This window comes from Crassostrea angulata, chromosome 6, assembly GCF_025612915.1.
Source record: "Crassostrea angulata isolate pt1a10 chromosome 6, ASM2561291v2, whole genome shotgun sequence".
NCBI lineage: Eukaryota > Metazoa > Mollusca > Bivalvia > Ostreida > Ostreidae > Magallana > Magallana angulata.
Window position 1 is genome coordinate 10,797,779 of NC_069116.1, and position 14,106 is coordinate 10,811,884.

A 14,106-nucleotide genomic window follows, 5' to 3' on the forward strand; every position below is an offset into this window, starting at 1 on the left:
CAATCATTTATAAACAAAGAAAACTCGTAAAAAAGATTAAACACCAAAAATGAGAAATCTCTCTTCTTCACAGCCCTTATAATCTAGCTCTGCTTATCAAGACTGTTTGTTATTATGATTTTACATCACGTGATTTGTATCTCCTTTATTGATGATATGATTTTAAATGAGTAAATGTATTGAATTGAACTAAATATGAAATGATTCACCTGATGATAATTAAATGAATAAGAGGCACACATGCCTTGGCAGTAACCTGAGTGTCATAGCCATTAAATTGACACGTCATAGATTCTCATGTTTGCATTTTATGACTTATTTTGAATCCTTAATCCTTGTCTAAGACCCCCTTTATTGTTTTATGTTTAAAACATTTAAATGTATTCACGAAAACGCGGGGAGGAGAGGGATGGTGTTTCAAGAGTCGGAGGAATCTCACATTGTTCCAAGCAAAAATTTACTTTTATTAATTTTATTATGCACGCACCATGCATACTGCTTATCTCCCATGACTGAGATATTTCCAAAAGAAAATACATGTATCGTGAAATCAATACATTTTCACTATGTGGTCATGTTGAACCCATCCTTAGGTTGAACCCTAGTCCTGAGGATTACGAATTTCACATTCTAGGAAAAGGACTTCATACATATCAAAATTGTTCATTCAGTTTATATTATCCCACATTTGTGGAAGTGGAAAAGAAGAATTTTTGAATTTAATACATTTTCACTACATGGACATTATATCCCATTAGGGACCGAATCCCTGACACAGGGACTATCAATTTCGCAATTTTGGTAGAGGGCTTAATGGACATGAAAATGATGCGTTTAGTATTTCTCAATTATAAATGGAAAAGAAAATTTTCTACGATTAAATACATTTTCACTATAAAGCCATATTAGCGTCAGCCTAAGGTCTGAGTCCCTGATCAAGGGCCAATGCATTTCACAATTTTGGTAAAGGGCCCGATGGATAGTTTTTCCATGCCTACATGTGTGGCAGTATAAAAAGATTTTTGAAAAGTTGGCCTTTTAGCATATTTGACCACCGCCCGAGAAGTCTTGAGAGTGATTGGGTCAAATATTTCACATAATTTAGATTTCTTTAATCCTAGATATGCTTTAAACTATAAAAAATTGTAATAATTAACCTTGTAGATTTCAAGAACAAGTTAAAAATGTAAAATTGTTAACGAATAAAGCACAACTTTCTTTTATGCATGTACATTTTTTTAAAGAAAATCTCGATCACTTATCGGTGCAAAACTTGAGGAAAACTACATAGATAAAGAATGATTATAACTTGCATTGGTATATAGATAACATAACCCCAATGGGCGAATTACTTACGTGCCAGCCATAAATACAATTTTTATACGTTTCAATCCGTTTATTCACTCAAACCATTTAATACATCGATGCAAATGGCACGAAATTGCGTCACATACTTTAAATTATAATGTTCAGAGTCTAATTATACATATCTTTATAAAACAAAATAATATTACAAGTGTCAATAAGCATTGGTAAACAAATGAATAAATAAAAATGATAGAAAAAGTGAATAATCACTTGCTCCTGGATGTTTAAAATTAGAGTGCCTAGTTTTTTCAATGATTTTAAGTTTGATGTCGTCAACAGTTTCCTAAATTTTATTGTAATTGGTTTGCGACAATATCTAGTAGGAAGAAAATGTTTTTGTAAAGTTGAAAGTATTTGCACTCTAAAAATAAAATTTATCCGCTAGTTTACCAGTACTACAGTTTTCAGTTTTAAACTTAAAACGATTGTTAGTAACTGTTTATCTATGCTTAAAATGAATAAAAAGATAGACAAATAAACTGGAAAAAAATGTTTTACTTGTATATTGAATCAGTGTAAACAAAAACAGGACACGAGCCTTGTTTACATGACAAAGAATTGTTAGCCCTGTATCTTGCTTATAACTCTACGAATGACTCTCAATTTTTTTTTGAACATTTGAAATGCATTTCTAAAGCATTGTAAATAAGAACAAACATGAAAAAAAAAACATAAAAATAGAATTTGATCAAAATCGTGACCATGCCCCTTTAAAGGAATTCCATACCATCTATCAGTTTCAATCTGTAAACGATGATTTGATGTTCTGAATTTAATAAGTTGTTTTCATATATTTTTCGAAAGAATATCTAAGTAGTTTTCTAATCCAAAGTTTTGTTAAGATATCATATATATTTGACCCTTGGATGAATTATTTATTACTTTTGTCCATTTCTGAATAAACTGGCCTTTTGACCTTTGTTTAATGGCGGCAGAAATCCATTTAACAGTAAATACTGCAGTGCATTGCTCTGTCGAGAAATTAGAAAAGCCATCTAAAATATCTAAAATATGTCGTATTAAACAATCCATGGAGTCACTCAGTCGTTTTATACATATATCGATTTGATAAATACTTATATAAAGTAAATGCAATCTTGATATTGACCTTGAATCATTTTTGTCTTATACGACACAAACATATAATCTTAGTCAATTTGTTGGAAGCGATTTCAACAATATCATCCTCTTAATTCATAAGTATGTTTCTAATTGCGATTGATTTTGAAATAAGAACCTTTTTTAAAGACAAAAAATAATTTTATTTGATATTTTAACTATTTGAAACAATGTACCATTAATGATGTCGGTGATATTATTTGTCTTATAATGAGTTCATTGATTCCCTGATTTATGATACATGTAGCTTTATCTTTTAGTCCCTTGGAGGGTCAAATACGATAGTCTCTACCTTATATAAACGATCTTCAACACGGCGTCCCAAAGGTATGCTTGTGAATCGTAATATTTAATTCTTAAATTTGACATTTGATATCCAATTTGAAATCTAGAATTCTTTATTTCCTATTTTAAATTTGGCTTTCATATTATCATTATTAAAAGGGAACAATTTTGGTCAAATTCTATTTTTCTGTTTTTATCATTTACAATGCTTTGGGGATGCTCTTCTAATGATCGTATGAAATTTGAGAGTCAGTCGTAGAGTTTAAAGCAAGATAGAAGGCTCATAATTCTTTGTCATGTAAACAAGGCTCGTGCCGTGTTTTTGTTTACATAGGTTTAATACATACCGGTAAAATCTTTTTGAAGTCTACTTACCATTCTTATTATTCATTTTAAGCATACATAAACAGATTTTAACATTTAACACATTCATTTTAGGTCTAAAACTGTAAGTTTCATTTCAACATTCAAAATGTAAACAAAAGCTTTGTTAACATAACAAAGAATTAATCGCTTATAACTCAACAAAAGATCCTCACATTCTGGTTGCCTAATATAAATGTCTTACTAAAGTATTGTAAACATTGAATTTGGAAAACTGATTTTTTGTGAAAATCACGACCATGTCCCTTTAATTCAACTAACAAAAAAAATATATAAAGATATAAAACAAACCATATGCAAAGTGAATTGAAAATGTTTAGTACCACAAACAATTTCAGATAAAAAGTTACACGGTATCAAAATGACAATGAGTTGTGACATGAGGTTTTTTTTTCAAATAAAAAGGAAAAACAACAACAGCATACGGCAAAATCTTTCAACATAACGATATCAGAAATCCATCTTCGATACAATCAATAAAATCTAAAAATAAAATTCAGAATCAACTTTCACTATTTCAAAAGCCATCTATTAGATTCTAGATTTTAAAGAAATGGGTAAAAAAGGTAAAATATTTTGATCCTTCTAAAACGTTACAACACTGTGTAAGGTGGTTTATCTTACTAAGTAAAATTTACAACACTGTTTAAGGTGGAATACATCGACACACAGTATTGGTGACATTTACATGTACATAACCGAGCTTTAAGCCTACAATAAAGCTATTAATTTCACTACACTCTGCTTAGTTAGAAGTCTCTGGATAGGCCTTCACCACAGTTAAAATGCCTCCCATATACCGGTAATGTAGCAAAAAATTGCAAAATCGCTCCGAAACGATTTTGGAGAAAATTAATGAAGCTGCATTGAAAACAAAAATCAAATTATTCATTTTAATCTAAAAATTTAATTCATATTAATGAAGAAATCAACACTTTTTCACCAACGTTTTTTCTTTGCTTTAAATATACACATAATGTTGATATTTGGAAGATTTGCACTGAGTAAGAGTTATCTCCCGTATTTTCTTTGATGAACAGAATATGTATTAGCAAATTTTAATGAAAATTTACACGTATTTGTATTATCGTTTATGCGTTTATCAATGCAAGTGTGATATTGTGGAAACATAATTAAAGATCCTCCCGTGATTTAGCTTGAATGTAATGCGCATGCGCAAGATTGTAAAATCCAAAATATCAAGATGACTTCCGATGACGATGATTTATTAATTAGCGAAGCTTGTTTGAGAAAAAATAAAAACCAATTGAAAATCTTCAAGTACCAATGATGTTTAAAATATATAAAACAAAAGACAGAACTCTTCCGATTTCTCGGTATTAAAGCCCCAAAATTCGAGTCTATTATTTTGATATAGTAGTATAGATATATAAATCATTTCGGCGAAAAATAAGCAATTTTGGGGGAAATTGTGACATTAAATATTTAACTTTAAAATAACTAATAACTATAACTAATTAACTAATAAAAATATAAGCGAAATTCTAAGGTGAATTTGAATACTTCGACCACTGTGCTATGATTACATTCAAATTGACCATACAAACAGTTTTGTAATAAAAATAAGAATAACATTGTGCAATAAAAAGTATAAGCCTTGATGTAGTAAGCTACCTAACTGAGAGGGTTCAATGGGTGAGATTTTTTGACTACATAAGTAGTTTAATCTCCTTGAGAAGAGGAACTCTGTATAAAAATAGAGGGAAATGTTCAATGTCCAGCTATATGGTTGCCTTTCAAATCTCTACTGTATAATAGTTTATGCCTTTAAATAATATTTCAAAATTTGTTAATTCATGCAAGAACATATTTAGATTAGAAGAAAAATTATCCATTAAATCTTTAACGCCCTATTCAATGTTTATTACTTATTTGAACAGACTTTTACAACTTGCTTATTTTAAGAGAATATGCATATTGTATTCATATCTGTATTACAAAATACTAAAAGGTATTCGACTACAACAGCGTCAACATTAAAATCACTTTTCTTTTACAAGTTGTTTTTTCTTCAGTCGTTAATATGATAGATAACATAATTACATGTATGCATATTAATTGTTATTAGCACTGGTTCTCAATATCAATAAATATTTGTTAAAATTAAGACATTTTTGTTAATGTTTATTTCATAAAAATTGATATTGGTAACCTTCACGTAGAATATTAATATCAGCATTAAGCGAGACAAATTCAACGTATACGACAACAAAGATACAGCAATTCTTTGTTCGTAGTCATGATTTCATTTATATTGAATATGTATCGAATTCTCTTGCAGGTTTCATTTTGGTACTAACGCTAAGTGAAAGTTTTTGAATCTCTGGAATGGTTGCTATTAATTTGCTTTTTAGCAAGCGATAGCCCAAAAGCTAGATAAAGAAACAAACCCTGACCACCACTGAAAACAGTGTGTAGAATATCAAACAGCTGATGTCCAGTGAATTGGCCTAAAAATCCAAACAGCCAAGTGACGCCAGTAATGGTGGATAGCCTGAAATATGCTCTCATTTTATGTTCCTCTTGGGACTTTTGAACATCTATTTTTTTAGAAATTCTAAACACCGTGACAGCGAACATAAACATATTAATACAGATCAGCACACCCACAGGCAATGCAAAAGTAAAGAGAACCATGTCAGAGTGAGCGATATAACAGGTAAGTACAGAATAACCGAAATTTTCTCTATTACTTTTGACAAAGCTTACGACAACGTTGATAACTACTAGGGACAAACAAATAATCAGGTCCACCAGCAAGCATAAAAGAACCTTTGACACGACTTTAACTTCCGAAATGCCGAAAGACGTAAATGCTTGAAAGACTTGGAAAGAACATAAACTCATCCAGCAGACGACAGATAGCCAGTTGAAATGTACCAACATACCAATCCCAATGCACAATGCCCGACTCCAGAGAAAAAACTTTGATAAGATGTAAGTTATATTTGCAAAACTTATAAACATTGCAAGAATTATGATATTCATATCGGCAATACGACAGCATGATCCTTTCAAAAGAAATATAGCTATTGTTGCCAGTGAACCTAATAATGAAAGGGAAAGACAAACTAGGGTGAGATATGACATCAAGTTGTTATTAGATGAGATGAAACTACTTTTAAGAACTTTAATTAATTGAAAGTACTGTTCTAAGCATATCGAAACACTGCGTTTGTCTAAGGATTGTTTAAAATAAATTGACGCGAAACATTTATCATAATCCACTAAACATACCGAGAAGTTTGATATATCCATTCTTGCATCTGTTGTTTTTATCTTCACCTTGGGACAACGATACCAGTCAGCTACTATTGACATCATTTGCCCCCTCAAACAACTTTGGCGCGACACATCGAAACTATCGTATACTAACATCTCTTTCCCACTAACTGGATTTACGTAGAAACGTTCTTCAATATCCTTGTTAAATAGATTGCTTCCGTAGACATGAAAGCTCTGACCAACGAGAGAAAAAGATATATTGACAACGCTAGCAAATGGCGGATGCGGTGGAATATTATTTAGATTGAAGCTTTTAAAAATATTCAACAAGTATTCCAGCATTTGATCAATATTGTGAAGGTTACTTATAGAAAGTTCAACTACCATAGCCATGTCAAGCACATCGTGATCAAATTCAACTGAACCCAAGATTGAAATTCTACAAAGATATCTTCTCAAGTTTTTACGTTCTAAGAAAATTACAAATTCATCTAGGATACTTTGTGAAGATGTATTCGTTGGGTGCATTTCACGGTCATTGACGGTGATGGAAGCTATTAGATTTATTTCGTAATTGTTTTTGTTAACCATTTGGTGGACAAGACTGCAAGACTGGTTGTGATACCTGTATTCCACTTCACACTCAATATCTAGGCACATGTTCTGAAAGTAAAATTATATCTAGAGAATTTTTTTTAAAGTATTGAATATGAAATAGTATTCAACTTAAAGAAATAATTATATCGGTATCATTTTTTCAAAGATTTAAAAACGAATCATCGCTCAGGCTGAAATATTTCCCGAAAGATAAATATCATTAAGAAACATAGCGAGTCTTTTGTCCCTGAGAACTGAAAATATAATGCGGCTTCGCCCTGGAATATCTGTCTTGGTCAACCGGTAATTATTTCGCCATCCTTCCTGAATTGAGAGCTTACTATAGAGTCAAACACCCCCATTTGTTTTTAAGATGGTCCACTCTTGGTATAAAACAGTTTGTTACCATTTTATAGGGTGATATTTAGCTTTGCTGACTCTCAATTTTATCGAAAAACTCTTAAAGAACTTAGACAAACTATCATCAATATTTGATAGGAATGCAGACAATACATATATTAACATTTGATAGGAGGTTGAAACAACGTCATCTATAAATGGGTTTATGAGTTTATAGAAAAAATAAGGCCTATCTGGTTAAGGTGGCAGATGAAACCTAATACCACTGCTCATAAAGCACTTACTTAATTATTTATTCCTGCCAGATCATTATTAACCACCTAATTGTCAATAGATTTTTCCGTTTTTCCCGTTTGCGACAGATAACACACGGCGAGTGAGACCGTTCAACAGAGGATGATCACTCCTCCGTGACACCTGATCCTACCCCCATTTTTTTAGGACGTGTTTTCTCTCCTCCTGTTTTGTTTTTTCCTTTGGACTTTTTATTTTGAACACTCTTAGTTATCACCACATGTTATTCAAAATATCTCATAAATTATAGTCGCAGATGTCCATCAAAAGTTTTTATTCAAGTGCATTTCTACGTTAAAAGGGGATATTACTCGATCACTAACTGTGGTTTCACTATGAAGTCTAAGATTACAAAATGCCTAAACTTGAAAAACTGCCATCGTTAATCCTAATGTTAATATCAGATATCACACTTCAGCTACATTTTATTTACTATTTCTTCTATGGATTCTTCCGACATAAGGTTCCGGTTGCTAACTCTACGATGCCAAAGATCAACGAAAAGAAAAAAATGTTGGAACTTTCTTCGCATGAAATATTTAGCCTTCATTTAAAAAATGTTTTTTTTAAACTTACCAATCGATTGTCCAGTATTTGATTTTTTGCACACCCTAAGCTTTTTTTAATGGGTTCATCTTGAATCTGCTGAAAATCAATAAGTGCGGAAAAATGATTTGGCAGAAAATCGTCATTCTGACCATATCCTCCAGAATAGTACTGAATGGGAAGAAGTATAAAGTCGTGCTCGCAAAGGGCACAATATATGTTTTTGTAGATGGTTTTAAAAAAAGTGTATGGCAGATAAAACTCTTGACAAGCTTTTATAAGATAGGCATCGGCAACTTTATTTGTGTTTGACTCGTTGCATTTATCTTCAATAGTATAGGCAACACATGGTTGGACTTTATCCTCATAGAAGGTTGGGGGATCAAATCCAATATTGCATACAGGATTGGAGGAAAAGACTGATTGATATAGAGAATTGATGTCTTCTTTTGCGAAAAGAGCAGATCGTGAATTGCAGAATTTTATCTTTTCCCATTCGACTAGACTGGCTATTTCTTCTTGATTGCACAATGCACATTGAACGTTGCGATAGGTTTGATTGGTAGCCATTGACGTCACAGGGGTAGAACTTGATATGTTCTTAGAGGGTGGTAATATACAGTTAATATTACTGGAACATGTTTCTATCATCCAATATGATCTTTTGGATCTTAATCCTTTTAGGTTCCATAAGGGTTCAAAGCAGGATATCGGCGTTTGTTTCCTTGTAATGCTTACATTGGTATGGTATTCAATAAAGCTTGGTGTATCTGTCTGTCTGTAGAACTTGGAGGGACAACAGTTGGATCGTATTACACATAAATCGTCACATTCACATGGTGTGCAGGCTGGGTTATCCAAGAAACTAAAGTTTCGCTTAAACATGGACCCCAAACACATGTCTTGTCCTGGGCATAGAATGAGGTATTCCTGTATGACATTTTTCGCAGTTGTATTGGTCATCCATGAAGTCAAAGAATATGTTTCATCAAAATCATTTTGCGTTGGATATTGTTCGAAAAGAATACCAATTGAAGCTTTGAATGGTGAGATTAAGATCAGTATTCGAGCAAGTGGCCAAAAACGAATAATCTGTAAATAGAGTACAAAATATATTATGATCCTTAATTAAGAATACAACAAAATCACACAAAAAAGAAAAATATTGCTATTTAATCTTATTTTGATGATGAGAACCACATCTCAATTGAGCAGAATTCCACAGAGGAGCCCCAAAAAATGACAAGAAACAAATTGACGCAAGGTTCAAAGGACTAGTCGCAAACCCTTTTTTTAACCTAAGTTATTCAAAATTCATGTACTAGCAATGAAAGAAACTAACTATATAGAGACATTTATCTGTCATCCATATGTACATACAAAATAAAAGGTGCTCACTTATACTTTTGAAATTATTTCCCTACAAAAGCGTTCCACAAAGAATAAACCATGTAAACACTGCGATATCGCCCCCTTTTAAACACCGAAATTGACCATTTAAAACAAATATACTGTAATAATTTAGCTTAAAGCTCCAGGCACGTTTTGTATGAAAAACATTTAAATACGTTTTTGTTAGGGATATTTTCATTATAATCATAATATCAATGAATCAAAATTGAAAACTTCAGTGCAAAATTCCAACTTGACTGTTACGGCTATGTATCATATTGTGTCAGGCGGATAGTCAACAAAGCGTGCGAATAGTATACACGATTATATAATAAATTGATTTGATTCTTGATCACTTTGTCGTATAGGTGGATGTGAATAGATTTGAATCGAGTATTCAAGATTTTTTATTCAGTAGTTAAATTGGGTTAACATTTGTAAGCAAACTGCCTTTACTTAAGGGATAAACACAATATTTTGCATTTTAAGGAGGCTGGATAGTTAACAAACTTAGCCATCAGATTTGCATAAAATTTTAATTTGATGAATTTGTCGCTCTTTAATAATAAACACAGAGCGCACACGATTGTTCCAATTTTGAATAATAAATATAATAGTTTTATTGACTGTATTTACAACAAATTGAAATATTAATGCACTCATATAGAAAAAGGCTTTCAAAATAGGAGTTTGGCTTAAGGAAGGAATCTTCTCGTTATCAAACATACTTCTTATCATAAGAAATTCATGAAATTTTGACACAGTCAAACGGTCATATTACCAAATGATTCTATCAGTGAAATCAAACTTCACCTTTTTGTTTTCGCATAAAGGTCAGGTCAAGGTCACTACTTTTTCCTCAACTTAAAGGATGGTAAAAAGAAATGTAGCTCTTTGCAGTTATGTAGACATTGTTTAAGATTTGAATATTCTATTCTTCAATGAAATGATGGAATATCAGAATGTCTATCAGCTTATACTACTAAATAGGAATAAATATTTATACTCAAATTGATATTGCTTAGCCCGCATTTCCTCTAATTTTCTTAATTTTTTAAGAAATTTTGATTATTTTTTTATGCTTTCAATGATAAAATATTTCTGATTTTTTATGTATAATGAAGACTTTATATTAAGATATAAACTGACAGAAAAGCTAATCTATTCACCATTTAATAAGAGAGAAAAACTGATTTTAGTGATTTTTTCACACAAATCAATGTATAGAATGGGCGCTTTAAAAAGCTTATAAAATGTAATTTGATAGGCAAATCATATTTTAAAAACATATCCTGAAACCTAAGTATCATATCAGTTCACATGAGTAAAAAAGTCCAACATCAATGTTATTGTTTTTAAAATGCTAAAACAGACTCATTAATCTGCAGCAATTCTGATTTGCGAAACATGTGATATTTTCATACGCCAACATTCCGCCAAAAATATACTCCTTGTTAGATTCTAAACATTGATTACTTTTTCTATGCAAAGTTGTATGATAGTAAAAAAAGAAAGAAAAATATACTATTTTAGTTTCCTTCATCTTGATTTAATGAACAATTAATCAAATTTACGTTTGACAAGAAAACCCCAAGAAAAGACTCCTTCTTTACAGTGTTTGAGAAGTTGTTGTAAACAACATACCCCTGCTATTTTGCGGTTACAGGGAGATAACTCACACATTTTCATTGTGACGTAACACCAACTACCCTTTATTTCAGTTATGACGTCAAAATTTATATGACGTCATAATTGATTTCAGTTTTTTTTATTTCGCGGTTTTTTTTAGTTTCAATGAAAAAATAAGAGGACACAAGCATTTTATCTATTTCTACGAAAACGAAATCCGCATCATATGGTTTTGAATAGTGTTTTAGAAACATCAGATTACAAATATTCTAAGATTAGTTTTTCCTGAAATCGGTGGACTTGGAAAGGTTTCAAAGAAGATGTTTTCGTTTACATAATAGTAGTCCAAAATTAGGACTTTTGTTGCATTTTATTCTATTTTTAGATAGTTCATCAGAAATTAATAAAAGTGAATCATGATATTAATAGTGATATTATTTTCGAACATTTTAAGCATAAATAACCCCCATAATAGTCACAAATAAAATGTACATATTTTCACGAAATTGTTTACATTTCATCAAAATGAAAATTGGAAATCATGAACTTTGACCTTTTGTAGTTATAAAACGGGACGGGCAAAATTCATTCGAATTTCATAAGAAAAAAGACTTTAGTATAGTGAACAAAATGGTATGTAACTTTGGTACAACCTCTAAAAAATGCAAGCCGCAAACCTTACCTTAATTGAGACAAGAACACTTAGTCGTATAATTTTGCCAGTGCCAAGTTGACATTTTTGCACCCGCTAAGATACAGTTTCGTAAAAACACACACACACACACACGCACACGCACACACACACACACACACATATATATATATATATATATATATATATATATATATATATATATATATATATATATATATATATATAAGCATTGAATCATTATTTTTTGAAAGATATAGTCTCATAACTGCAGCGGTTTGTGCATACAAATTGAATAAAGCGCGCTAGCGCGTTATGAAAATTTGTATGCACACACCGCTGCAGTTATGTGACAATATCTTTCAAAAAATAATGATTTAATGCTTATATTTACATTTTTTTAAACTTCTTTCCTTGTCTGCAAATGTGATTTTTACGTCCAAATTTCTGTTTTATCCTATGGGTAAGTTCAAATTAATGAAAGAGCCACTGTAACAGCCACAAGCGTGAACTTTGATTCTCGTTGTGACGTTGCATTTTATAGCGTTCAACGTTTGTGACGTTATAATAAAACTAGTCATTCTAACCTTTGAGTACCCTTTTGTGTAACAGTCAACTGCAGTATTTTTTCACACACTTCACTTGCAAAAAATATTTGGAATGTATATATATATATATATATATATATATATATATATATATATATATATATATATATATATATATATATATATCATGAGTAATCAAGAATCAAATCACTCTTTAATATATTCGCCCAGCCTTTTCATACGCTAGGTTGACTCTCCGTCTTGTTATTTAAGGGGGCTCTAATCAACCAGTGAACCTCGTTCATATTTTTTCAAAGGCATTGTCCTGTTCTTGATTGCATACTTTTTCAATCAAAATGACATGTAGGACTTCATATCTATTGCTTTTATATCTTTTGACAAGATTTTTGGCCAGTTTCGGGCAAAAACAAGCCAGTTCAAGAAATTCTTATTCTTATCCTCAAATGTACAAGATGACCGCACATCCCCCTTAAATGGTAACACAAATACCTACATGTATACGTAACAAAGCTGGGATTTCGGTCTGAAGTACTTAGTTTTAATATCATTGACATTACGTTTTTATGAAAATCTTCCTGACAAAAATGTTTTAAATGTGTTCATACAGATCATGTTTGGAATCTTTAAGTTAATCTGTTACAATATATTTGTTTTAAAGAGTCAATATCGGTGTTTAAAAGGGGCGATACCGCAGTGTTTAAAGGATTCATTTTTAAGGTGTATACCAGAAACAGCAAGGAACATGGAAATTATTTGTTAATAAAGCAGTTAATCATTTAAATCAAATGCAACCACAGGGACATTGGGAAAGCGTGTACAATTTGAAAAATGTTTATCGGGACAGTTTAAAGTCCAATACCGTAGAAAAAAAATGGTATGAGACATACACACAAAGCCACAACATGACGGAGTTGTGCACAATTATTCCGGTTGATGTTTTGAACAAAGCTTGCATCAAAGAATATTTTTCCCATTATAAAAACATAAATTAGACCCAAACAATATACATTTGTTTCAACATCAATCACATTAAAAAAAGGATTTTAATTGTGCTAAATTGAGAAACTTCCATTCACATTTTCAATTCGACTATGCATTATGATATAAGGATGACAAACACAGTTAAATGCTTTACCATTTAAACAAAACGAAATAATTTGATTTAGGATAGAACTTATCTGGGTATATCCCTCTACCTATTTTTAGAATCGGTAGGACAACAAAGTAGTGCCTTTAAGCAAAATAGTTCCTATACTTGCAGAGTGTATATACATTTATTGGGACATAAAATGCTTGACACATGTCAGAAAAGAGGATTTGCAATTTTAAAAGCAAGTGTCAAAATTGAATTATCATTTAAAAAAAAGAATTGAAATTGTTTGATGTACACCCTTTCCAAAACTGTGAAATTCCCTACTTTCATTTTCAGAGTTTTTCAATACAGACACATTTTGCCGGAAAACGAATCTGACTTCCAACCACGATATTTTAACAGTAAAAGACAATTTGATGAGCTTTCATTCTAGAGGTCCCTCGTTGCTGAACGAAAATTAGAGCCGGAGCTATGAACCCTAACGTTAACATTACCGCCTATGGAAAATGCATTAGTGGACTATACCATCTTACTTACCATCTTGCTGGATTCTCAGAATTTTGGACACTTTC

At 31.4% G+C, this 14,106-nt stretch overlaps 1 protein-coding gene across 1 annotated transcript; it reads right to left on the minus strand.

Moving 5' to 3' along the window:
• Positions 1 to 1,253: 1,253 nt before the first annotated feature.
• Positions 1,254 to 9,286, minus strand: LOC128186618 (uncharacterized). The gene is made up of 2 exons (XM_052856446.1): positions 8,230 to 9,286; positions 1,254 to 7,065 (listed from the first exon to the last, which is right to left on the minus strand). The coding sequence occupies exons 1-2, from the start codon at positions 9,160 to 9,162 to the stop codon at positions 5,479 to 5,481; spliced, it is 2,520 nt and encodes an 839-aa protein (XP_052712406.1). The 5' UTR covers positions 9,163 to 9,286; the 3' UTR covers positions 1,254 to 5,478.
• Positions 9,287 to 14,106: the final 4,820 nt, after the last annotated feature.

Coding starts and splice junctions, on each gene's coding strand:
- LOC128186618 (XM_052856446.1), bottom strand. CDS start 9,162: ATGACCAATACAACTGCGAAAAATGTCATACAGGAATACCTCATTCTA. Junction 7,066..8,229: donor AAATACTGGACAATCGATTG/GTAAGTTTAAAA, acceptor TTTTACTTTCAG/AACATGTGCCTAGATATTGA.